Source organism: Bos indicus, chromosome 10 (genome assembly GCF_029378745.1).
Source record: "Bos indicus isolate NIAB-ARS_2022 breed Sahiwal x Tharparkar chromosome 10, NIAB-ARS_B.indTharparkar_mat_pri_1.0, whole genome shotgun sequence".
NCBI lineage: Eukaryota > Metazoa > Chordata > Mammalia > Artiodactyla > Bovidae > Bos > Bos indicus.
In genome coordinates, this window is record NC_091769.1 from 38,188,462 (window position 1) to 38,213,825 (window position 25,364).

Below are 25,364 nucleotides of genomic sequence, written 5' to 3' on the forward strand. Positions count from 1 at the left end.
AATCAAAACCACAGGAGATACCAGTTCACACTCATTAGGATGGTTATTTAAAAGAAAAAATAACAAATGTTGATGAGGATGTAAAGAAATTGGAATCCTTGTGCACTGTTGTTGGGAATGTAAACTGGCGCAGCTGCCATGGAAAACAGTATGGTAGCTCTTCAAAAAATTAAAAACTAGAATTATCTTATGATCCAGCAATACCACTCTATGGGTGTATAATTCCAGAACTGAAAACAAGGATTCAAACAGATATTTGGATACCTGTGTTCATGGCAACATTATTCAACAATAGTCAAAAGTCGTAAGCAACCTAAACATCTACTGGAGGATGAATAGATAAACAGAATGTGGTATGCAAACTATAGAATACTGTGCTGTGCTTAGTCGCTCAGTCATGTGCGACTCTTTGCGATGCCATGGACTATAGCCCACCAGGCTCCTCTGTCCATGGGGATTCTCCAGGCAAGAATACTGGAGTGGGTTGCCATGCCCTCCTCCAGGGGATCTTTCTGACCCAGGGATTGAACCCAGGTCTCCTGCACTGCAGGCGGATTCTTTACCAGTTAAGCCACAGGGAAGCCCAAGAATACTGGAGTGGGAGCTTATCCCTTCTCCAGGGGATCTTCCTGACCCAGGAACTGGGGTCTCCTGCACTGCAGGTGGATTCTTTATCAGTTGAGCTACCAGGGAAGCCCACTATGGAATATTATCCAACCTTAAAGGCGAAGGAAATCTTATACACATCACAACATGGATGAACTTTGAGAACATTATGCTAAGTGAAATAAGCCAGTTATAAAAGGATACAAGAATGATTTCACTTATATGAGATACCTAGAGTAGTCAAGTCATAGAGACAGAAAATTTCTATGACAGTGAACAAGGAATGAGAAGCTATGTTGAATGGGTACAAAATTTCAGATTGGGAAGATGAAAAAATTTTGGATATGGATGGTGGTGATGGTTGAACAACAATGTGAATATACTTAACACCACTGAATCATATAATTAAGCATGATTAAAATGGTAAATTTTATGTATATTTCACCACAAAAATATAAATACATACACTTCAACAAAGTTGTTAAAAGAAGAAAAAAAACTGACAGGGCCAATTTACATGGAAGAGCAAATCAAAGGATGATTGAAGGAAATCTAAGATTTCTTTCTTTCAGTGGTGAAAGGAATAGTGACAGAATCACTGGTGCAACCAGATAGAGAAGAGGGTGAAAAAACTGCAACAAGATTTTCCTACACGCTTGGTTAGGCAGTAAGCTACCAAGTTGGTCCTAAAGTGTATACTATGAGGATCCATGAGTTGACCCAGATAACAAAAGATCCAGGTAAACAAACACACTGACATGTCTGGTCACAGCTCTTTGAAGGACAGTGACAGTTCTTAACTGCAGTTATTTGATCTAAGTATGTGCTCACAAAAGCAGTACTGATTCTAATATGAATATCTACAGAAAACAAAGCTAATAGAAACACGCAAGAACCAAATAAACACTCACCAGCAAGAGTCCTAGACAGTGGCAGATGTATGCTTACAAGATCTTCAGATACTTTGTAGGACTTAGTTTCCAAAGTATGACCACACAATTGTATTACTGTTTTGCTACTAGATTTGAAACCTGTACTGCACCTCATCACAGCTTTGTGACATTCTTTATAAGCCACTAGTAAGAGTTCTTCCTAAAAGGAAAATAAGAATGCAAATAAACTGATAAGTTACCTACTTTATTATTAATATATCATTCAATAAATATTTACTATTAAATAAATACAAGCACAAAATTGTTCTATGTGTTATTAAAGCTACCTCAACAGGATCTGCAAACCTGTAGGAAACATTAAGATAGTCAGACAAACACACATACACAATCAAAGTAAAAAACTGTAAGCCATGTAAGTGGTATAAACTAATAACTTTAATAGGGCAAAAAAAGAAAAAATTCACAGACAATTGGGAACACACATTTGTAAACATAGCTTTTGAGTGGGGTCTGAAAGAATATGCAGCTTAAGCATGGGGGGAAGTTGGAGAGATGGTAGCAATATAAGCAGAGATACAGAATAAACAAACAGAAATAAGGGGAAGTACAACTCCTGTTCAGGGAGTGGAAAAGAATAAAATTTGGATAAATCAGAGGGCTCATGGATAGAATTAATGAGCCAGTAAACTGGAAATATGCCTTGGCACAGCCATGTGAATTTGAATAGACTTGAGAGTATCTGATGTGTAATAATGTAGTCAACGTATTGTTTCAAGAAGAGTTAGTGGGTGTCACTGAAGATGATGGATTGGAGGGGGCAATGTTAGGAGACAAGGAAACCAACAGAAAATTTTATTACTAAGTTAAGTGTAAGGTATTAAGGGACTCAGCAAGGGTGGGGCCAGTCATGGCGAAAAAGAATAAACTTACAGGAAATAGGATTATAAAACAAAATTAGGAGGAGGAAGACTCAAATCTGGGTGAATATGGGAGGGAGATGAGTCAAAGGTCACTTTTTAAGAGCATTTCTCACATGGATTTTATTTTTAAAAAAGAATTCTATAGTTAAATAAATTTTGGGACTATTCCTCTTAGAAATGATTGATTAACCCATTGATTTATCAAAGGTTTGAGAAGTTCAGTGGTTTAAAAAAATGTTTGATTTTGTTCAACCTAACATTTTTCAATCTTAACCTGAACACAAAACATTTTTTTCCCTCAAAGGTCTGTTAACATCTAACACACAGAACACAGTAGCTCTCAGATTTCCTGTATGGATGAATGCATGAATCATGGTGTCATGAACAGAACAAGAAAGTCAAGAAGAGAAAATGCAAGCTGGAAATAGAATGAAATGATGACAAATCATACGATATGTTGAGTTTGAAATAGAAACGTAGCATCTAAGCAGTCATGTGCAACACACAAACACAAGTGATACTATAGCTTGGGAAAGTTATTTTATGAAGTTTTAATTGAGGTGGGATAAATAAAAGATCTGTAAGAAAGAGAAGAAAATATTGGGGAATGTCTCATTTACTAGGCAGAAGGAATTGAGGGGGGAAAGGCAGTCATTGATTGAAATGGGTAACCAATAATAGAAATACTAGGATAAGAAGGCTTGTGAAAATCAGAGGGAAAGAGAATTTCAAATGATTAAGGTTCTCAAAAGAACACAATGCTACAGATATTTAAGGTAGAGGGAAAAGACCTGAATTTGGTTACTAAATAGATCCTTTGAAATATTTTCAAGATACAGTTCCTATTAATTCGTAAGGACAGAAACCTGGCTCTAAAGCAGTTTTAGAAGCTAAAGAGTGGCAACAGCATATGTAGATGACTTCAGATGATTTACATTCAGTAAATATAGACATCTGCAGGGGTCAAGATGAACACCACACACTGACCTCATCTCCAATGATTAACCATGCCCTCCCCTAAGGTGAAGAGAGCCAAAAAACATGTGCTATGACAGATAACTGGACAATATTTCCTGTCCTTAATGTTCTATACAGCTACTGCGTTAGATTGAAGTCTATTGTGTCTGTGAGTGTAGCTGCCACTCTGAACCTGTGACCAACTGCTGGTGGTGCAACAGAAAAGGAAAAAAGGAAGACAGAAAACAGTTTATGAGGTAGCAGTGGCAAGGGGTCTTTTATTCTCATGGCTTTTAAGCATAGTCCTGGTGTTTAAGGCAGATGAATCAAACAGTGGGAAATACTAGAGGAAGGAAACTCCAGGAAGAAGTAATATAGATTGAGACCAAGAGCCTAGGTAGAGACAACACTTTAAGAAAGAGGTAAATAGAAAGAGACCAATAGTGAAGATATATGCAGAAACTCAGTGAATAGACTGTAGTGAGTGGTACAGAAAAACTGGAGAAGACGAAAAAATTTGACTGAGATAATGTTAATTTTCTCAGAGCAGAAATAAATGAGGTCATCTTCTCAAAAGGTAATTTGATTAGGATTATGTTTAAAGAGGGCTATGGTCTAAAATTATTGCTTAAGGAAAAACATTAGTACTATATTTTAAAAGTAATATTTTTAATGGTTTAATGCACTCAAGACTCTTGATTGAATAAATAGCCACTCACTTCCGTTGTTGAACTATTTAAAAGTCTAATCTTAATTTTCATATTATTAATATTCATGTCCAAGGAAATAAATTTATTTAATTTATTAATTAGTGTGTGTTGTATTTTTTCAACTCCACTCTTCCCAACAGTAAATGGAATACCATGGAGCACATTTTCTAACTAAGTGTAAAAAACTACAAATTTAATAAGATGATTCAAATATATAAGAAAATATCAGAAGTAATAAAACTTTACATCAAGGAAGTTGCAACATAAAACTGTGCTATTAACCATTAGAACACTTAAAAAGGCACTGATCCTCCTAAAAAACTTTACTTACATCACAAGCACACCATTCTTGGAACATTAGTAAAATATTCTTCAACTGCATCTGTATAGCAATGGCAGCCTCCCAGTCAGGATCTACTTCTATGTGTTGCCCAACTTGCCTTCTGATTTCTTCCATTCCCTACAAGAAAAGAGTAATTAACACACATACATGCCCTCTCTTTCTTTGCTCCTCCACTGGCAAAATATAAAATCATCAAGGTTCATACTCATGTATGCTTATAATTTTTTTAAAACATGGTTATCTAAGTCAGAATGCATGATTCAAACTCTCACTGTCACTCTCTAGCTGTATGATCCTGGTCAAATTATTTCTAAGCTATAATTCCCTTGTATGTAAAATGGGAATAATAATAGTAACTATCTCATAAGATTGCTATGAGGTTCAAAAGAAATAATGCGTGAAAATATTTACAACAGTTATCACATAGTATACAGTAATAAACATTGATAGTAACAGCAGCAGTTAACTAAGGTCTATGAAAGCAGGATCAGTGAGTCAGTGTTTAAATTTTACTTTTACTTTGCTACAATTATTCTTTCTCAAAACTGTAATTTGCTCAAAACAAAACATGAAAAACTGGGATTAAATTTTTAAAATAAATTTATCTTACTGATGTACAGAAGAACTATCATACCTGCATACAGGTAAGAATCTTCAAAAAAGATCGAAAGCCTTCAAGGAACTGCATTCTTAATCTTTCTGTCCATACTGTGGGCTTGCTGATCAGGATATATCTAGTATTTCAAGAGACAAAGAAACATTTTACTTTCCTGTTTTGAGATAATTTTAAGGTTCTCAGGGCTATAGACAATGTTGATTCATCAAAATTATGTATTCAAATTTCTTACAATTCTAGGCAGCACGAGAATTATGCCAGCAAAATGTGAATGCTCTACCAGAGGCAGATGTCAAAGCTAAAGCCTGACTTCTCCACTCAAAAATTAGGCTGATTAAGTGAATCTAGAAGGAAACTAGCTGGTCACAGATGGACAATCACAATACAAATTTTCTAGAAGCATTCATACTCTTTACCCGAAGGACCAGATGAAATCCTCTCAGTCTCAAAATACATGTCAAAACTACCTGTGCAGGATGTCTGCTGTCTGTGCAAACTGTTTCAGAATATTCTGTAAGTTAAAAACTAATTTTATTCATTAAAATGACATACTTTTACCCCTAAAGCATGTAGTCATAAGAATTACAGAAAAATTGCAACGCATATAGTAGTTTGGCCTGAGGATTCAATACCTTTATTGTTGCTGCTCAGTATGACTAGAGATTTGTAACTTGGTGTGAATATTCCGGTACTGGTTACCAGAGCCATTCAGTCCTGCTATCTGATTTCAGTACCATAGATAAACTACTGCTGGTGGGTCAGGAAATTTATAAGACTTCCCACCTCCAGGCATTCTTTGCCCTGATCCCAGAAGGAGGATATAAACACCTATGTCATCCTGGCTTACATATCAGAATACATTTGTTTCAAAAGATAAACAGACCCAATGTGGCCTACAATTTATAAGAACAATACTTCTTTAGGCTGCAAAGAAAATGACTGGTTTCATGTGAAATGGGAAGGTTTACCATGAAATAACTTCTCAGGAAGGAGTAATTAATAATTGATAAAAATTATTTTGCAATCAGTCAACCCAAATCAATTCCTATTACACAACAGGTATCAGGAACAGAAACACAGATACGATACCCAACCCTTGAAGTTCACAGTGTAGAGGGAAAAAACAGATATGTATCCTGGACACTGTAATCCAAAGTTAAGCTCCCCAAAAAAGGGCACAAAGGAACTAATGCAGAACATAAAAGACAAGGCAAAAAGATGGAGGAAAAATTAATTTTATTTGTAAAGATAATAAGGATTATGGTTTAATTTTTCCCTTTAAATATCTATTAATATATTCAAAGTTAAAATACAATCATCTGGACTTTATCAAAGAAATAACTTTATGTTAATTATATTCTAAACTTTTCCTTTAAAGTAAAAGTAAAAAAGGCTAAAGTTTAAATTTTACCACAATGAATAAATGGCATCAAAGTTTGGCTGTTTTCTAGAGCACAGTGCTACTCAAAAGGTTGGTTCACACACCAGAAGTATCAGCATCAAGTAAACCTTTAGAAATGCAGAATCTTGGGTTCTAGTCAGATCTACTCAGTCTGCCTTTTAACAAGCTCCCACAATGATCTGCAGTCATTAACACTTGAGAAGCATTGATCTAGAGAAAAGAATTTATGTTTCTAGTTTCTTGTGACTTCACATAGTTTATGCCTGACTCCTATAGGAGACCTAGGAAGTAAAGAAGATGCAAGAGACAGGAAGAAAAGAAAGAGTAAAGAAGAAAAGAAACAACTAAAAGGCATTAAGTATTTGTGGCTATTTCTGATTTAAAAGGGTTTCAAGAAGAAGTGGTGAATGAATAAGGCTATGGGGAAATAATAAGAATTACTACAAAATTTCTACAATGAGAGACTGAGAAATGGGGCTCAATAATTACTTGTAAAATGAAGGGAATATCTGATTGGTGTTTTAGGCCAGGTTTCAGACAAGGCTTTACTGCTGTTTATGTAGTCTGTGAGGCTACTTGACGTAGTGAAAGGAACATGAGTATTACAGATAAATAGTGCTAGGCTCAAATCCGGCCACTTACTAGCTTTATGACCTTAGGCAAATAATTATAATCTACAAATAAAGCTTATACCACCTGCCTTATGAGAACACTGCAAGAATAAAATGAAGTAGAATAAGCAAAGTTCCTTAGCACACAATGGTTACTAATAAATAACACAGGACCCTTGTGAGAGTGAATTAAATAAGTCCCCAAAAGACATTAATTTTCCCTTCTCCTTGTCTTTAGAGGTATGTCTACTTATATAAGGATGTAGAAGAGAAGTTGTGAGCATTGCAAGAGTGGGAAAACTTTAAAATTACCTTCCCAACCAAGGACCCTAAAGTTCTACCATAGGGGTAGGCCTCCCAGGTGGTACAATGGTAAAAGAGCCCCACCTGCAATGCAGGAGACAAGCAGACGCAGCCTGGAGGAGGGAACGGCAACCCACTCCAGTATTCCTGCCTGGAGAATTCCATGGACAGAGAGGCCTGGCAGGCTATAGTCTATGGGTCGCAAAGAGTTGAAGTAACTCTAAATTATTTACTGTAGAGAATAATTATAGTCAGAGATCCACAAAATAAAATATGGTAAAATAATGATGTGATTATGCACTACTTATCTGGATAGAAAAGGAACTCTGTTATAAGAATACTTCAGAGTAATGAGAACTACAGTAAAGAGATTTTTCCTATACAGCAGACCAAAGGAATGACAAATAGAATAATTTAACACTAAACATTAAGTACTGCCATTTGGAGTTTTTGTATATTTTTTGTTTGTTTTGTGTGATATATATCTCAGAGCTCTTTTTTTAAACAGCAAAGTAAATGAAACATATTTTGTCAATATATTCTTAAAATAATTTTTTGAAGTTTATGATTTATTGAATACTTTATATAGCATAATCCTTACAGTAGTCGCCATCTATTTTTAAAAAAACAGAAATTTATTTCCTTTTAGGTTCAATGATCCCAAATATGATCTATCATGTGATTTCAACTTTAGTTTAAAAGGAAACTCCATTCTCTTCAGCGAGAATATCTTAAGAAACCTTGGATGAATATCTATAACTTGATCATATGTATGAAAAAGGGAATTAAAAAAATTCACATCAACAAGATCGTTTGAAACTAACCACAAAGAGACTATGCAAGAGGGGCAGAAGAAAAATGCATGAGTGGAAGTGAGTGGAAGACATGGTGACTACAATGGAGACTCATTTAATGATCCCAAAAGACCCTAGTTCCTATGAGAGGCCCTTCCTCAGTATCTTCTTTATTGACCTGATTTTAACTTTATAAAAAGACTTTACTTAAGAGATTTACTGACATGACAGTCACAGTTCTTTGTACTCATCATCACTAGATAACCAAAAAGATCAGATGTTTATTTATAGGATAGAATAAATCCAACTGTGTTTAATAGGTACCCTCACCTTTTGACTCGAACAACTTACTTTAGATCACAAATTACTGCATATACTCTTCCCAATTTGTCTTGGCTATAACCCTGGAAGTTGAATTTATTGTTCCTATCCAAATACTCAGGCAAAACTTCCAGGAGAGTTTCAGTAATGACAGAGATAACATTCTGCTCTTCAATAAGATGTCGAGCCTGTAGAATATGTCAAGAATATTGTCATTAGTATTAACTCATTATAGTATGGATTTTATCTATTCATTTGGTTGGTAAGTCATTTTGAATAAATGTTTGCTGAGCATCAAACACAGTCCTTATTCTCACAGAATAGCAATTTCTGAGAAATTATTTTCTAAAAGTTCCCTACCTCTCAGTAACTAGAAAACACCTGTCTGAACACCCAAAGCCCATTACACATGTTACTGACATGAATGTTTACCACTATTAATTATACAGTGAGCGAAGTAGAACAAATAGATATACTTCAGGCTTCTATCATGTACATTATGTATTCTGACATTTCCCCCTCACTCACAATTCAATTTCTCTTTCATATCCTTTTCTCTGGGCTTTGAAAAGAGAAAGTAGAAACCAAACTGTCCATAAGAAACAGCAATGGTAGTAGTACAAAAAGGAAGCAGAATCCTTCACTCTCCTCCCAAGCCTTGCAGCACCACCTCCTGCAAATGCCTGACAGTCATACTCTCCCCCAGTTTTGCTGTATCTTAGGCTCTCCTCTCACCCTCAACAACAACAAGAGTAAAGGTATTAATAAGGCACTGCTCCTAAGTTACTCTAGACATCGAGAAACCAGCTCTGGTGTTCCCCTGCAGAAATGAGGACTTTCAAAGCAACTCAGAGCCACCACTCCCACTCCACGAGTTACCTAGTCTTTGGGAACCATTAAAGTATTCACATGCTGATACCACTGAAGAATTATTCAACTTTCCAAGTGGAATAGAACATAGTGACTCAGAAATTGTTTTAATTCAACATTAAATAAAATTCTTTAAAAATAAAACAAATGTTACTTAGAAAGATTGTCAAGACTAATTAATACATACCAAAGTAGGAACAGTAAACATCTGAACTGAGAGTGCAGTTATAGAGATACTTCTGTCATGGTCATCACTGATATAGTCTTTCTGGAGCTGCTTGTAATACTGAAAGATACAACAATAAGTAGAGAAGCAATTATAAATGACTACTGAAAACTTTTAAAATCCCAGTTTTAACAGCTCCTGTATTTGTTTCTATGTATAAGATGGCAAGTATTATAATACCTTTTTATTAAAGGGAGATACTAGTCAACAAAAATTTAGTAAAACAGCAAGTAACAAAAGATCGAATAGGAATTCAGCTATCCAATCTAGTATAGTAAGAAATAATGATTTTTAAAAAACAAAACACACACACACACAGAGGTAAAAATCATAGAGGACTGCAAAGGTACAATATATCCTTTCTCCAAACAGAATCTGGGGCAATCTTTAGCAGATTTTCTTCCCAATGCAATAAAGAAGGGACTATATTAAATGCATTTAAAAACTGATATGACCCAGAAAATCAATCATCAGATTCAATCCAGCCTTAAACAGAATGGATGCTGGCTGTGCATAACTTCTTATCCATACTAATGCATACCAGATGAAAATCAACCCTGCTATCTTGCAAGAACAAAAACAATAATACATCCAGTCATGCCTCAAGCAGCTATTATATATAAGCACAGTATTAGATCCTTGACCTAAATATTTAATTCCATTAGAATTCACACGAAGTTTAACAGGTAATCCTAAGGACGGTGAACTGCTATTGTATAAAGAAAAAACTTCATTTCAGATCACATACATGGTCCTTTATTCTATCTCTAAAGAGTTTTTGAAGAATAGAGTTGATAATTTGAGTTGTCATCACCTTTCAAGAAACCAAATATCTTAGCTGCTTTCATCAATCTAATTATAAAATCAAGGAAGTGCAAGTATCTTATCCCACATTATCATTTACCTATGATAACCATTATTTCATGTTCTGCTTTCAATTCCATTCTGATTCTACCTCTGTCCTAAGTTTTGAAAAATTTTGTGCAACTCAAAATCAGAATAAACTAACACGTATTTCTTGCATACCTCTGTATAAGACAAAGTAAAAGATTTAAAGAAGTACATGTTCTAACTAATTTAACTTGAGAGACACACAAGAAAATATAACAGTGTAAGGGATATACAATAGATCAACAAAACAATATTAAAAAGCTATAGAAGCAGTTCTAAGAGGGAGGGATAGGATGGGAGGAATAGGACACTTTTCCTCCCACAAATTCATCAAAAGATCATTTGAATGCTGAGCAACTTCCACAAAACAATTTCTGAACACTGGCGGAAGACACCAGGTACCCAGAAAGGCAGCCCATTCTCCTCGAAAGAAGGTAGGACAAAACATAAAAGACAAAAAGAGAGACAAAAGAGTTAGGGACAGAGACCGGTCCTGGGGAGGGAGTTGTGAAGGAGGAAAAGTTTCCCAAACAGTAGGAAACCCTCTCACAGGTGGGTCTGTGGGGAGTTTCAGAATCTCAGAGGGCAGCATAACCGGGAGAAAAAAACAAAAACAAAAACCCACAGAATACTCACCTAAACACAACTGCCAGTGGAAAAGTATCCCAAACGCTTGTGTTTGCCACCAGCCAGCAGGAGCTGGACAGGGAGGTGAAGGCTGCATAATCGGTGCTTAGGATAAGGACTGGGCCTGAATGCCCTGAGGACAATCTGAGGGAGCTAATGTGAGATAGCAACCCAAACTGTGGGATTGTTGGAGAAGAAAAAAAAAAGAGAGAACTTTACCGCAAAAGGCTCTAAAGCACAGCCTGTGCTGCTCACAGAACAAAGGATTGAGCCAATACCAAAGGAGAGCTAGCCGGGGGTGTACAGGCCTCTCCCCTCTGCTGGAGGCAGAGAAGCAGGTGTGTGACAGCCAGAGTTGGAAGGCAAGGGGCTGCTCCAATCTTGGTCCCAGAGATGGGCATCCTCCACTAAACTATGAGCAGGCTTCCAGTTGCTAACCATGTCTTCCTGGGATCCTGGACAGTTGACATCTGCCAGGAGAGTCGCAGCCTGAGATCAGCTCACCAGAAGAGACATGCAGCCTACCTGGGAAACCACGTGGCTGGGACTGGGGAGGTGATTAAGACGCATGTTCCACCTGGGACAGTGCATTTGTCAAACACCTGGTTGCCTGAGCTGCTTGGACCTGGGAAGGGCACAAAACACATGCCCAACCTAGTCTGTGCCCTTGCAGAGTACCCGAGAACCTGAGCAGCTTAGACCTGGGAAGTGCAAAAACTGCAGGGCCTGCTTTGGACAATGCCCCTGCAGAGCACCCTGGAGCCTGAGCAGTGTAGACCCAGGAAGCACATGCTGCCATGAGCTGGGGCAAACCCAGTGTGGTCCATACACTGCGAGCACTCCCCACACACGCCAGCAATATTTGTTGGCAGTGTCCCTCGCTCCCCACAACACAACTGAACAAGTAAGCCTAAATAAGTGACCACCTTTGCTCCCTTGTGTCAGGGCAGAAATTAGACACTGAAGAGACTTGCAAACAGAGGAAGCCAAAATAAAGAAGAGGAAACAGCTCTGGAAGTGTCAGGTGCAACAGATTAAAATCCTGTAGTTAACATTGACTAAGCACTGGAGGGGCCTATAGACCATGGGAACAAGTACAAGCTGGAACAAAGAACTATCTGAAACTGAACTGACCCCACGCTGCCCACAACAGCTTCAGAGAAATTCCTAGATATATTTTTACTATTATCACTTTTGCATTTTTTTAAACTTTAAGCTCTTTATTACTCCTTTAATTTTCATTTTTATAACCTACTATTATGTTGCAGGAAAAAAGACCCTATTTTTAAAGCAAGTTTCATATATATATATATTTTATAATTTTTTGTGATTGATTTTGTTTTGTATTTTCAATATTGTTTTTTTGAAAGTCTAGCCTCTACTCTAGACTTTTAATCTCTGCGTTTTTGGTATTTGTTATCAATTTTGTACCTTTAAGAGTCTAATCTTCAGGATCCATTTTCACTCAGGGGTGTGATTACTGGCTTGATTTCTCTCTCCCCTTTTGACTCTCCCTTTCCTCCCTCCCCCTTCTTTTCTCGACTTAACTCTGTGAATCTCTTGGGGTATTCTGGGCTGTGGAGAACACTTAGGGAACTGATTACTGGCTAGACTGGTCTGTCCCCTTTGACTGCCCCTCTTCTCCTGGTCACTTCTATCTCCTTCCTCCCTCTTCTCTTCTCCGTGTAACTCTGTGAATCTCTCTGGGTGTTCCAGATTGTGGAGAGCACTTAGGGAACTGATTACTGGCTAGACTGCTCTTTCCACTTTTGACTCTCCTTCTTCTCCTCCTCAGAGAAGGCAATGGCATCCCACTCCAGTACTCTTGCCTGGAAAATCCCATGGATGGAGGAGCCTGGTGGGCTGCAGTCCATGGGGTCGCGAAGAGTTGGACACGACTGAGCGATTTCACTTTCACTTTTCACTTGCATGCACTGGAGAAGGAAATGGCAACCCACTCCAGTGTTCTTGCCTGGAGAATCCCAGGGACGGGGGAGCCTGGTGGGCTGCCGTCTATGGGGTCGCGCAGAGTCAGACACGACTGAAGCGACTTAGCAGCAGCTTCTCCTCCTGGTCACCTCTATCTCCCTCCTCTCTCTTCTCTTCTCTATGTAACTCTATGAATCTCTCTGGGTGACCCCTGCTGTGGAGAATTGCTTCACCATTAACCTAGATGTTTTCTCATCTGTGGTGTATGGATGGAGAAATCTTGAGGCTACTATAAGAGAAGGACAGAAAACCAGAGGCAGGTGGCTTAGCTCTAAAACTTGAGAACATCAGAGAATTCCTGATTCCAGGGAACATTAATAGACAAGAGCTCACTCAAAGCCTCCATACCTACACGGAAACCAAGGTCCACCCAAGGGACAAGTTCCAGAGCAAGACATACCATGCTAATTCTCCAGCAAAGCAGGAACACAACCCTGAACATTAAAAGACAAGCTGTCCAAAGCCATGCCAAACTCACAGACACCCCAAAACTCACTACTGTACACTTCATTGCGCTCTAGAGAGAAGAGATCCAGGTCCACCCACCAGAACACAGATGCAAGCTCTCCTAACCAGGAAACCCTGACAAGCCACTAGTCCAAACCCACCCACAGGAAGCATGCTCCACAATAAAGAGGAAACACAAACTTCCAGCCTACAGAAAAGGCACCCCAAACACAGCAATCAAAACAAAATGAAAAGGCAGAGAAATATTCAGCAGGTAAGGGAACATGATAAATGCTCACCAAACCAAACAAAAGAGGAGGAGATATGGAGTCTACCTGAAAAAGATTCAGAATAAAGATAATACAGCTGATCCAAAATCTTGAAAACAAAAATGAGTTATAGATAAATAGACTAGAGACAAGGATTGAGAAGATGCAAGAAATGTTTAACAAGGACCTAGAAGAAATAAAGAAGAGTCAATCAATAATGAATAATGCAAAAATAAAAATGAATAATGCAATAAATGAGATCAAAAACACTCTGGAGGAAACCAACAGTAGAATAACTGAGGCAGAAGATAGGATAAGTAAGGTGGAAGACAGAATGGTGGAGATAAATGAAGCAGAGAGGAAAAAAGAATAGAAAGAAATGGGGACAACCTCAGAGACCTCTGGGACAATGTTAAATACCCGAACATTCAAATCATAGGTGTCCCAGAAGAACAAGACAAAAAGACAGGGCATGAGAAAATACCTGAGGAGATAATAGTTGAAAACTTCCCTAAAATGGGGAAGGAAATAGACACCCAAGTCCAAGAAACCCAGAGAGTCCCAAACAGAATAAACCCAAGGAAAAACACCCCAAGACACATATTAATCAAACTAATGAAGAGCAAATATCAAAAGCAGCAAGGGAAAAACAACAAATAACATACAAAGGGATCCCCATAAGGATAACAGCTGATCCTTCAATAGAAACTCTTCAGGCCAGGAGGGAAAGGCAGGACATACTTACGGTGCTGAAAGAGAAAAACCTACAACCAAGATTACTATACCCAGCAAGGATCTCATTCAAATATGAAGGAGAAATCAAAAGCTTTACAGACAAGCAAAAGCTGGGAGCATTCAGCACTACCAAACCAGCTCATCAACAAATGCTATAGGATCTTCTCTAGAAAGGAAACACAGAAAAGGTTTATAAACTCAAACCCAAAACAACAAAGTAAATGGCAATGGGATCATACCTATCAATAATTACCTTAAATGTAAATAGGTTGAATGCCCCAACCACAGACAGACTGGCTGGATGGATACAAAAATAAGACCCCTATATACGCTGTCTACAAGAGATCCACCTCAAGCCAAGGGACACATACAGACTGAAAGTGAAGAGCTGGCAAAAGATATTTCATGCGAATGTAGACCAAAAGAAAGCAGGAGTAGCAATACTAATATCAGATAAAATAGACTTTGAAATAAAGATCACAAAAGAGACAAAAAAAGAAAACTATACGCCAATCTCATGATAAACACAGATGCAAAAATTCTCAACAAAATTCTAGCAAACAGAATCCAACAATCTATTAAAAAGATCATACATCATGACCAAGTGGGCTTTATGCCAAGGATGCAAGGATTCTTCAATATTGCAAATCAATCAATGTTATATAACACATTAATAAATTGAAAGATAAAAACCATGATTATCTCAACAGATGCAGAGAAAGCATTTGACAAAATTCAACACCCATTATGATAAAAACTCTCCAGAAAGCAGGCATAGAAGGAATATACCTCAACATAATAAAAGCCATATATGATAAACCCACAGCAAACATTATCCTTAATGGTGAAAAACTGAAAGCATTTCCCATAAAATCAGGAACAAGACAAGGGTGCCCGCTCTCACCACTACTATTCAATATAGTTTTGGAAGTTTTAGCCACAGCAATCAGAGAAGACAAAGAAATAAAAGGAATCCAAATTGGAAAAGAAGTAAAACTCTCACTGCTTGTAGATGGCATGATTCTCTACATAGAAAACTCTGAAGACACCACCAGAAAATTACTAGAGCTAATCAACGAATATAGTTGCAGCATATAAAATTAATACACAGAAATCCCTTTCATTCCTATACACTAACAATGAGAAAAGAGAAAGAGAAATTAAGGAAACAATCCCATTTACCATAGCAAAAAAAAAGAATAAAATACTTAGGAATAAATCTACCTAAAGAAACAAAATACCTATATATAGAAAACTATAAAACACTGATGAAAGAAATCAAAGAAGACACAAATAGATGGAGAAATATACCATGTTCATGGATCAGAAGAATCAATATAGTGAAAATGAGTATACTACCCAAAGCAAACTACAGATTCAATGCAATATCGATCAAGCTACCAACGATATTTTTCAGAGAACTGAAACAAATAATTTCACAATTTGTATGGAAATACAAAAAGCCTTGAATACCAAAGCAATCTTGAGAAAGAAGAATAGAAGTGGAGGAATCAACCTGCCTGACTTCAGACTATACTACAAAGCTACAGTCATCAAGAAGACAGTATGGTATTGGCACAAAGACAGAAATAAAGATTAACGGAACAAAATAGAAAGCCCAGAGATAAATCCATGCACCCGTGGACACCTTATCTTTTACAAAGGAGGCAAAAATATACAATGGAGAAAAGACAATCTCTTTAACAAGCGGTGCTGGAAAAACTGCTCAACCACCTGTAAAAGAATGAAACTAGAACACTTTATAACACCATACACAAAAATAAACTCAAAATGAATTAAAGATCTAAATGTAAGATCAGAAACTATAAAACTCCTAAAGGAAAACATAGGCAAAACACTATCTGACATAAATCACGGCAAAATCCTCTATGACCCACCTCCCAGAGTAATGGAAATAAAAGCAAAAATAAACAAATGGGACCTAATTAAAATTAAAAGCTTTTTTGCACAACAAAGGAAACTATAAGCAAGGTGAAAAGACAGCCTTCAGAATGGGAGAAAATAATAGAAATGAAGCAATTGACAAAGAATCTCAATAATATACAAGCAACTCCTGCAGCTCAATTCCAGAAAAATAAATGACCCAATCAAAAAATGGGCCAAAGAACTAAACAGACATTTCTCTAAAGAAGACATACAGATGGCTAACAAACACATGAAAAGATGCTCAACATCACTCATGATCAGAGAAATGCAAATCAAAATTATAATGAGGTACCATCTCTTGCCGGTCAGAACAGCTGTGATCCAAAAGTCTACAAGCAATAAATGCTGGAGAGGGTGTGGAGAAAAGGGAACACTCTTACACTGTTGGTGGGAATGCAAACTAGTACAGCCACTATGGAGGACAGTGTGGAGATTCCTTAAAAAACTGGAAATAGAACTGCCATATGACCCAGCAATCCCACTGCTGGGCATACACACTGAGGAAACCAGAATGGAAAGAGACATGTATACCCCAATTTTCATCGCAGCACTGTTAACAATAGCCAGGACATGGAAGCAACCTAGATGTCCATTGGCAGATGAATAGATAAGAAAGCTGTGGTACATATACACAATGGAATATTACTCAGTTATTAAAAAGAACACATTTGAATCAGTTCTAATGAGATGGATGAAACTGGAGTCTATTATACAGAGTGAAGTCAGAAAGAAAAAGACCAATGCAGTATATTAACACATATATATGGAATTTAGAAAGACAGTAATGACGACCCTATACACAAGACAACAAAAGAGATAGAGATGTAAAGCACAGACTTTTGGACTCTGTGGGAGAAGGCGAGCACGGGATGATTTGAGACAAAAGTATTGAAACATGTAGATTACCATACATGAAATAGATGACCAGTCTAAGTTCGATGCATGAAACAGGGCACTCAAAGCCGGTGCACTGGGACAACCCAGAGGAATGGGATGAGGAGGGTGGGAGGGGGCTTTGGGATGGGGGACACATGTACACCTGTGACCAATTCATGTCAATGTATGGCAAAAACCACTACAATATTGTAAAGCAAATCCTCCAATTAAAATAAATTTTTTAAAAAAGATATGTTTGTATATTCTAGCCTCAGATAGTTAAGTATAACTCTTACCCATCAAATTTCTGCCTCCTTTTAGCATGTATATATATCTGTTCCTTTTCCGTGCTCTTCGTTCAACTAGTCACTGCTCTTGTTACAATTTTAACTAACAGACAAATGATTAGAAAAGATAAATGTACTCATAATTGTGACAACTTCCTATTGCTTTGTCTATGCAAATAACAGGTCATTTTCCAACTATCTCCTCTTAGACTACTGCTTTCATACTACCAAATGTGAAGTTAAATGATGAACTTTTTGAAAAACAAATAAGCTGTAAAATTAAATTCCCGTTCTGTAATTATCCCCTTTGTTTCCATTATTTCACTTACAAAATGGTTTTCTATTTTCATTTGTTGACATCTATTTATAAAGAGCAATTACCTTCACAAATTCCATAGCAAAGAATTTTTTGTATTCCATCTCCATAAAAAAACTGCTGAAGATCAACTCGTGAAGGATCTTACGGGCACCTATAAATCATTTTGGGGAGAAGTGGGAGGAGCATTGCCAAAGCAAAGAAAACATTTTAGCTATTAGTAGTGGCAGAACACTATAAAAATATTTCACATGCTAATAGACTTCAAGGACTCAAATATTAGTGGCACTTATCACGTTAATATTTAAGAGCTAGAATTTAAGATACATACATGTAATGCCTTTTCCCTTATTTTCTGTACCCGTCTCACTGCTGTACCTTTTACTTCATCCTACTTCGTCCAACCTTTCTCCATTTCTTTTCATTCTGTCTCACTAAAAACTATCCTATGTACCTTCCCTTCTCCATCCCCTTTAGGCTTTCTCTAACTTTTTACTTTTGGGTCTTCGTTTAGATTTTAAAAATGAAAATTAACATGGCTTTTATAATGGCATTACTACATGAATACATACATACTCTTTTTTACTGGTTCTGACTAAATGAAAAGGCACTACAATTAAAAGGCAATCTCCCTGGGTTTTAACACAGAAGAATACATATTGACTGCTTAATCTCACCCTGAAAATATAATATCTTATCAAGTTAATTGATTTAATAAACAAAAGAGATCACAACTCCACTACAGCTGTAATATTCCTTTGCTTCAAAGCAAGAAGTGTAAGTAAAGATCTACCTACCTTTATAAAGCTTTGCATCCCAAAGCATTAACCTGCTTATGAGACAGGGATTCTCTGAGCCAGGTTCTTCTCTAAGGCAAGCTTGGCAAAAGATCTGTCTGAAGTCACCTACAAACAAAAGAAGTTACATAGTTTTTATTCTTAAAGTATTTCTCCCAAAAATACATTTCCTATAAGAACATATGAAAAAACTAACAGTAAATGCTCTCATACTTGATGTCAAGAATAATTCTGTCAACATCAAAGAATCAAGAGCCAACAAAACATTATTCATAGCATTTGAAATGCAATACTGAAAATAATCAAAATGCATAAAAAACAAACATTTTACTTTATACTCAACAACATTTTAAAATCTGTGACTATTTAAAAAGACAATATTTTATGAAAAATAAGAAAAACAGGCTATATGCTTACTTGAGTAGCTCATAATTTTATTCATCCAGGACCCCAGACGCAAAGCAAATTTCTGATGCGCCATAACCTCAGAGTGTAATACTTCTACATGAAGTGGATGTTGAGAGACATTTTCTGAATGACTCTACAAATGAAAGGAATATTAGAAACAAACTAGTTTTTAAATTTTTGTTTTAAAAGTTATCTAGTCCTCAAAAAAAACCAAATCATATAACTGTTACATTTTCAAAACTCTGGGTCTAAATGCTCCAAACTTATGTTTACTTAGGATGTCAAACCATTTCAACAATATAACTTTTTTACTTGGGCTCTTGTACATTCCTCTTAAATTTTCGTTTTGACCCTAATTCAGAAAATTACCTTTATATCTTCCTTTGCTTCCTGGCAAGCAGCAAAAGCACCTGCTTTAACAGCCCGACGGCCCTAATTATAGACAAACATGAGAATTAAGTAGTAGATTGACAATCCCAATCAACAAGTAATATAAAACCCAAAGACCCAACAAGCTCTTAATTATTAATCATTTTTGACCACCTAAAAATCCTAAGATTGATAACACATATAAGATAAACAGACTCTTGAGAGTCCCTTGGACTGCAAGGAGATCCAACCAGTCCATTCTGAAGGAGATCAGCCCTGGGATTTCTTTGGAAGGAATGATGCTAAAGCTGAAACTCCAGTACTCTGGCCACCTCATGCGAGGAGTTGACTCATTGGAAAAGACTCTGATGCTGGGAGGGATTGAGGGCAAGAGGAGAAGGGGACGACAGAGGATGAGATGGCTGGATGGCATCACTGACTTGATGGACGTGAGTCTGAGTGAACTCCGGGCGTTGGTGATGGATAGGGAGGCCTGGAGTGCTGCAATTCATGAGGTCGCAAAGATTTGGACACGACTGAGCGACTGATCTGATCTGATCCGATGCAGCTTCAGAACTTTCAATGCCACTAGTAGGGAATTTCTATACTTTAGGGACTCAGATTTCTTGTTTCACAAAAATGTCATTATTTACTTATTGTACTCTATTAGATAACAATAAATTAGCTTTAATAAACTACTATTATTAATATAGGCCTTAGATACTTTTCATGAGTGAAACTGAAATTCTTCAACATGTGTTACATAATACACATGTAGTCCACTAGTGGGTTAGAGGTGTGGCCTAACGGATACTGACTTCTCAAGTCCTAGAATCATAATACCAGTAACTAGTGTCATGATGCTCCTTCCACTGTGTTACACTCCTCTTGAGGGTAGGGATTAGGTTAATATTTCTTCTGCTTATCTGAAGAACACATTTTGCTTTGGATGGGTGTTAAATAAAAGCTGAGCCATGTTATCAACATTATTCTATAAATAGTTTTAATAAATACTGTTAAGCTAACCAACTTTTCAGGATTCATGTATTTAGTCATTTATTCAATAATTTACAGAAACAGAACTAAGGTTGAGCTGACATTCTTAACTGCTCTTTGCCAAATATATTCAGTAACTTTCTATTTAGACTAAAAAAGGAAAATAATAGAAATCTAAAACTGTAATATACACACACAGAAAAACCAAGTTTCAACCAATTTACTTAGGCTATAAGGAATAAATGAAGAGCATGGTTGTACCTAACACACTACTAAAGCACTTGGCAAGGGCTACAGAGCTACTTGGCAACACCCAATTTCCAGGAAGCTGAAGAAGACAGTATAATAATTCAAATGAAACTCATGAACCTCTTTGTCTATGGCGGTGGTGTGCATCTGGGCCTCTGCAAGTTCACAGTCAAGAGCTCTTTGTAGACTGTATATGACATGGTCATATGAATGGTGTTCGTCATTGAAAAGGACACAGTAGTATCTATCATTTTTCTCCCTGTTTAAAACAAAAAGATACATATTCAGACACTGCAACAAATAAGCAAAGGAAAACATGAAAACCAGACTAAAATAAAAAATGCCCTGTGATGAGTAGCACCATGTAGTTTCCTATGTATGAGAAAAGTGAAAGTGAAGTCATGTCCAGCTCTTTGCGACCCCATGGATTGCAGCCTAAGAGGCTCCTCTGTCCATGGAATTTTCCAGGCAAGAATACTGGAGTGGGTTGCCATTTCCTTCTCCAAAGTACCACTCTAATACTAGTATAGGAGATGATTTTAAGTGGTACAGTGCCATAAAATTTTAAAACTCTGATAAAAGTATCAATTTTTTCATGTTTATCCCCAATTTTTCTTACTTCCAGAAGTAAAATGTTATTCTCATTAAGTGGCAGTATATCTTTTATACCATTCATAACTCTTGTTAATCTCCCACTCTGACAAAGGGAGACAAGCCTCAGGCTCAGAACTTTCAAGCAGGGAATGATAAATAGTCAAGATTTCACTAACATTTAGTTTTCATTTATTTTTGTTTCTACCTTCTATTTATTTTAAGAAGTACTGGTTTTATAGTACATTTAAGTTTTTTTTTTTAAGGTGTATAGATTTTAAGTGCCAGCACTACCATTTGACTGCAAAACCTCAGACAAATCACTTAAGCATTTAATCTTGCTGAGATGATGGTATCTTTTACATCTCTAAGAAGAGATGTATAGTATCTCCATTTGAGTGTGAGGACCTTATAAAATATGTGAAAATGGTTGTGGGCTACAGCTATACAAATGTCAGAAATCACTACCAGTTTTAAACAGATTATAATAATCTTCCACTAAATAGTCAATTGATCCTCATAACTCTAAGAGGCAGCTTTTCTTGAGCCTCTTGTACCTTAGGAAATAACAGATTCAAAAAGACTTCTCTTTCGTCCCAAAGCCAAGAAACAATGAGAATTAGAAATCAGATCTGTGAATCTGAAGTACAGTGCTGTCTACATACATGACCACATTCAAGCAACCCACCCTTTTTAGACAGGCAGACTGCTAGAATTATGCTTACCAACACAAAATTTCTTAAAGCATTTAACTGATGCTATCAATGTATTTGAAATTAAAACTTTTTTGGACATAATTTCTGATGACCTTTATTTTTCCAAGCAGTTTATGGTCCCGTAAAAGTCAAAATGATACATTCAATGTCTTTAAAAATTGAAATTCTTAAGTCTTTCTCCTAAAAGAATACAAATAAACCCAGTAAACTCAAAAAACTGTATTTAGATTTGTGAAACCCCTAATATTACACAGGTAGAAAAATTCCCACAAGGCCCAAACTGTATTTCATATCAGGTCTTGAATTCTCTTTTGCCTTTTGTAAATTAAGAGCCAATACTGCTGTCACTAAAAGACTCATGGTTGTTAGAAATTGCTGGGTTTTAGCTAAAAACAAAAACAAAAAACCTCTTAAATTCCTACACGTGAAATAATCCTAGATCCCAAAGCATAGGACAAAGGGATATATTTCCTTATTCTGACCATCAAAATTTTTGATCAAGAAAAGTGCTAAAGATCTGGACTACAAGGGAAACACTGTTCTGAAGTCCCCACCTTAGTTCACGAACCTCTCAGGGAACCTGGAAGTTGGTCCAGGCCAGGATCAAACTGGGAAATTTACTTCCTTGCTGGGATGAATGGCTGCTAAGAACTTGTAAATCATTGAGAACAACACCCCCAAAATGTTTTTTCTTAAAAATCAGAAGTTCCTGATTAAGCCCTTCTTTTGCCTTAACTTCTGTATAATGTCTTAGCAGAGCATCTCATATAAATGGACATTTTGGAAAAATTCTCTATATAAAATTTTCACAATGATAGTTAAGTTAAAGCACTAGATAAAAACAAAAGACATTTTTCAAATACTCATTTTGCAATATAAATAACCATCATGAAAACTTCCCCCTTTATAAAAAATCCCCTACCTTTTCTGGAGTTCAGGAGGCAGTTCTTTTTCTTCTTCCCATATAGTCATTTCTACAATGTATTTTATCACCGAAGGGAATATTTTCCTGGCTTGGGCAATTACCTCTTCATTCAGTGGACAGCGTAAGTTCTGCAAGAAAGTATAGAAAAACATATTCTCAATGTTGTATACAAGTAAGTGGATGAGAATGATGATGTTATTAATTTATAAGAACAATATTAATAAGTTCATTTACACCATCCTCCAGAATGAATTTAACTTCAGCCCAAGAGGTTGCTGTTCACACTGTTTAGCTGAATTCCTTGTGGCCAAGTTGGTGCTACAGATGACAGAAAGGAAAGGAGGCAAAATCATGGAAGCCTCCCTTATGACACTCTTCCTTATGAATGTTCTTCTCTGCCTGAGTAAACTAATTATATCAGAGAACAACGAGTTATAGGGTTTTGTTTTTCCCTACAGTTTACAAAAACATTTCTCATTTAATTTATTTCAACCAATCCTTACAGCCACTCTGTTAAGGCAGAAAATTTATGGCATTTAAGAGATAAAGATTCCATCTAAGGACTTCTGGGGTAGTCCAATGGTTAAGGATCTGCCTGCCAACACAGGGGACATGGGTTTGATCCTTAGTATAGGAAGATTCCACATGTCTTGGGGCAACTAAACCCATGTGCCCAACTATGGAACCCCATGTGCTCTAGAGCCCACACATAGCAACAAGAGAAGCCACCACAATGAGAATCCCGTGCACTGCAACTAGAGAGTTGTCCCTGCTTGCCACAACTAGAGAACACCTGCTTGTAGCGACAAAGACCCAGCACAGCCAAATATAAATAAATAAATATTAAAAAAAAATTTTTTTTTAAAAAGATCCCATTCAAGGTCAAAGAGCCTCTAAATGGATATAAAAAGCAATTCTAACATCCGAGTCTTTTGACTTTCATGGGAAAAAAAATGTTCATTTCATTAAAGGATACCACTTCCTTAATAGGTTTGTTCAAACCAATTAGCTAAAAAAAAAAAAAGCATTTAACTGCTCTGCATCATAAACCATTAGTGAAATGCAAGTCAAAACCATAGTGAGATGCCTCTTCATACCTGCTAAGGTGACTATTATCAAAAAGGCAGGTAACAAGTGTTGGACAGAATGCGGAGAAACCTGAACCCTATACACTGCTGATGGAAATGTAAGATGGTACAATTTGGAAAAGTCTGAGAGATGCTCAAAATGTTAAGTATAGTGACCTTATAATCCACCAGTTCCACCCTGAGATATCTACCCAAGAAAAATGAAAACATATATATACACAAAAAATTTGCACACAAATGCTCATAGCAGCATTACTCATAATAGCCAAAAAGTGGAAACAACCTAGATTTCCACAGACTGATGAATGGATAAATAAAATGATGCATAATCCATACAATGGAATATTATTTGGCCACAAAAATAAACTATATGCTAAAAAAGTACTAAAGTATACTCTTGAAATGGGTGAGTTTTTTAATATAGTATGCAAATCATAACTCAATAAGTTGTTTAAACAAAGCAGTAAGCAGGAAAACAAATATAGTAGCTCTTTAATAAGACACACACACACACACACACACATAAAAATCCAATAGAAATTCAGTAGAAGGCTTTAATATTCAATTTTTAACCTACCTGCTATACACCATACTAATGAACTGCATTTTATTCTGTGGTGACCAAAACATTAATCTACACATTTACTCTTCTGCACCTATTCTTCCTACTCCCCAACGCTTTATTATTTTCTTTTCTACCATCTCTTCAATATGTCACCTTTTCTCTGGAGATTTTACTCAGAAGCTTTTGCTAGAAAGAGAGAAAAAGAGTGCCAAAGGTACTAAGAGCAACATTAATCCACTATGTTCTTATTTCTTATCTTCTTTAGCTTTAGAAATATTTCCTTTCAATTCTTAATCGAAGTAGTCTGAAATGAAAAGTTACAAGAATCTACTTATTACTTCTATACTATATCAGAAGCTAAATTCTTCAGAAGAGTTCTGGTAAGTAGAGAAGAAACTGTTAAATAAATCATGTATAGCTTTTATATATATATATATATATATATATATATTTATATATATATATATATTATAAGGTCCATTAGAGGGAACAACAGAGTGATGATCAAAATCAATTTTTAAAAAACCTTAATAATAAACCCAAAATGTACTACAGAACTAGAAAGAAATTTCCCTTAAACATACTTTTAGAGATATTGCCAAATGCTGGACTATAGGCTGATCGGTATTGACCAGGTCTAATTACACTTGGTAAATCCCTATTATGGCTGGCACAATGCCACACACCTGGCAGAGTATGGATTT

The 25,364-nt window shown here is 36.5% G+C and overlaps 1 protein-coding gene across 2 annotated transcripts in view; it reads right to left on the reverse strand.

The window, feature by feature from the left end:
* Positions 1-25,364, reverse strand: part of UBR1 (ubiquitin protein ligase E3 component n-recognin 1) — a 152,825-nt gene that overhangs the window by 88,909 nt on the left and 38,552 nt on the right. For both annotated transcript variants that reach the window (XM_019968618.2, XM_070797369.1), the window contains exons 5-15: positions 23,005-23,135; positions 20,896-21,034; positions 19,531-19,593; positions 19,171-19,294; positions 18,754-18,861; positions 18,022-18,110; positions 9,534-9,632; positions 8,507-8,664; positions 5,064-5,163; positions 4,418-4,546; positions 1,518-1,698 (exon numbers count right to left, since the gene is read on the reverse strand). In XM_019968618.2, coding sequence (XP_019824177.2) covers positions 1,518-1,698; positions 4,418-4,546; positions 5,064-5,163; positions 8,507-8,664; positions 9,534-9,632; positions 18,022-18,110; positions 18,754-18,861; positions 19,171-19,294; positions 19,531-19,593; positions 20,896-21,034; positions 23,005-23,135 — 1,321 coding nt within the window. The remainder of the gene's footprint in view (positions 1-1,517; positions 1,699-4,417; positions 4,547-5,063; positions 5,164-8,506; positions 8,665-9,533; positions 9,633-18,021; positions 18,111-18,753; positions 18,862-19,170; positions 19,295-19,530; positions 19,594-20,895; positions 21,035-23,004; positions 23,136-25,364) is intronic.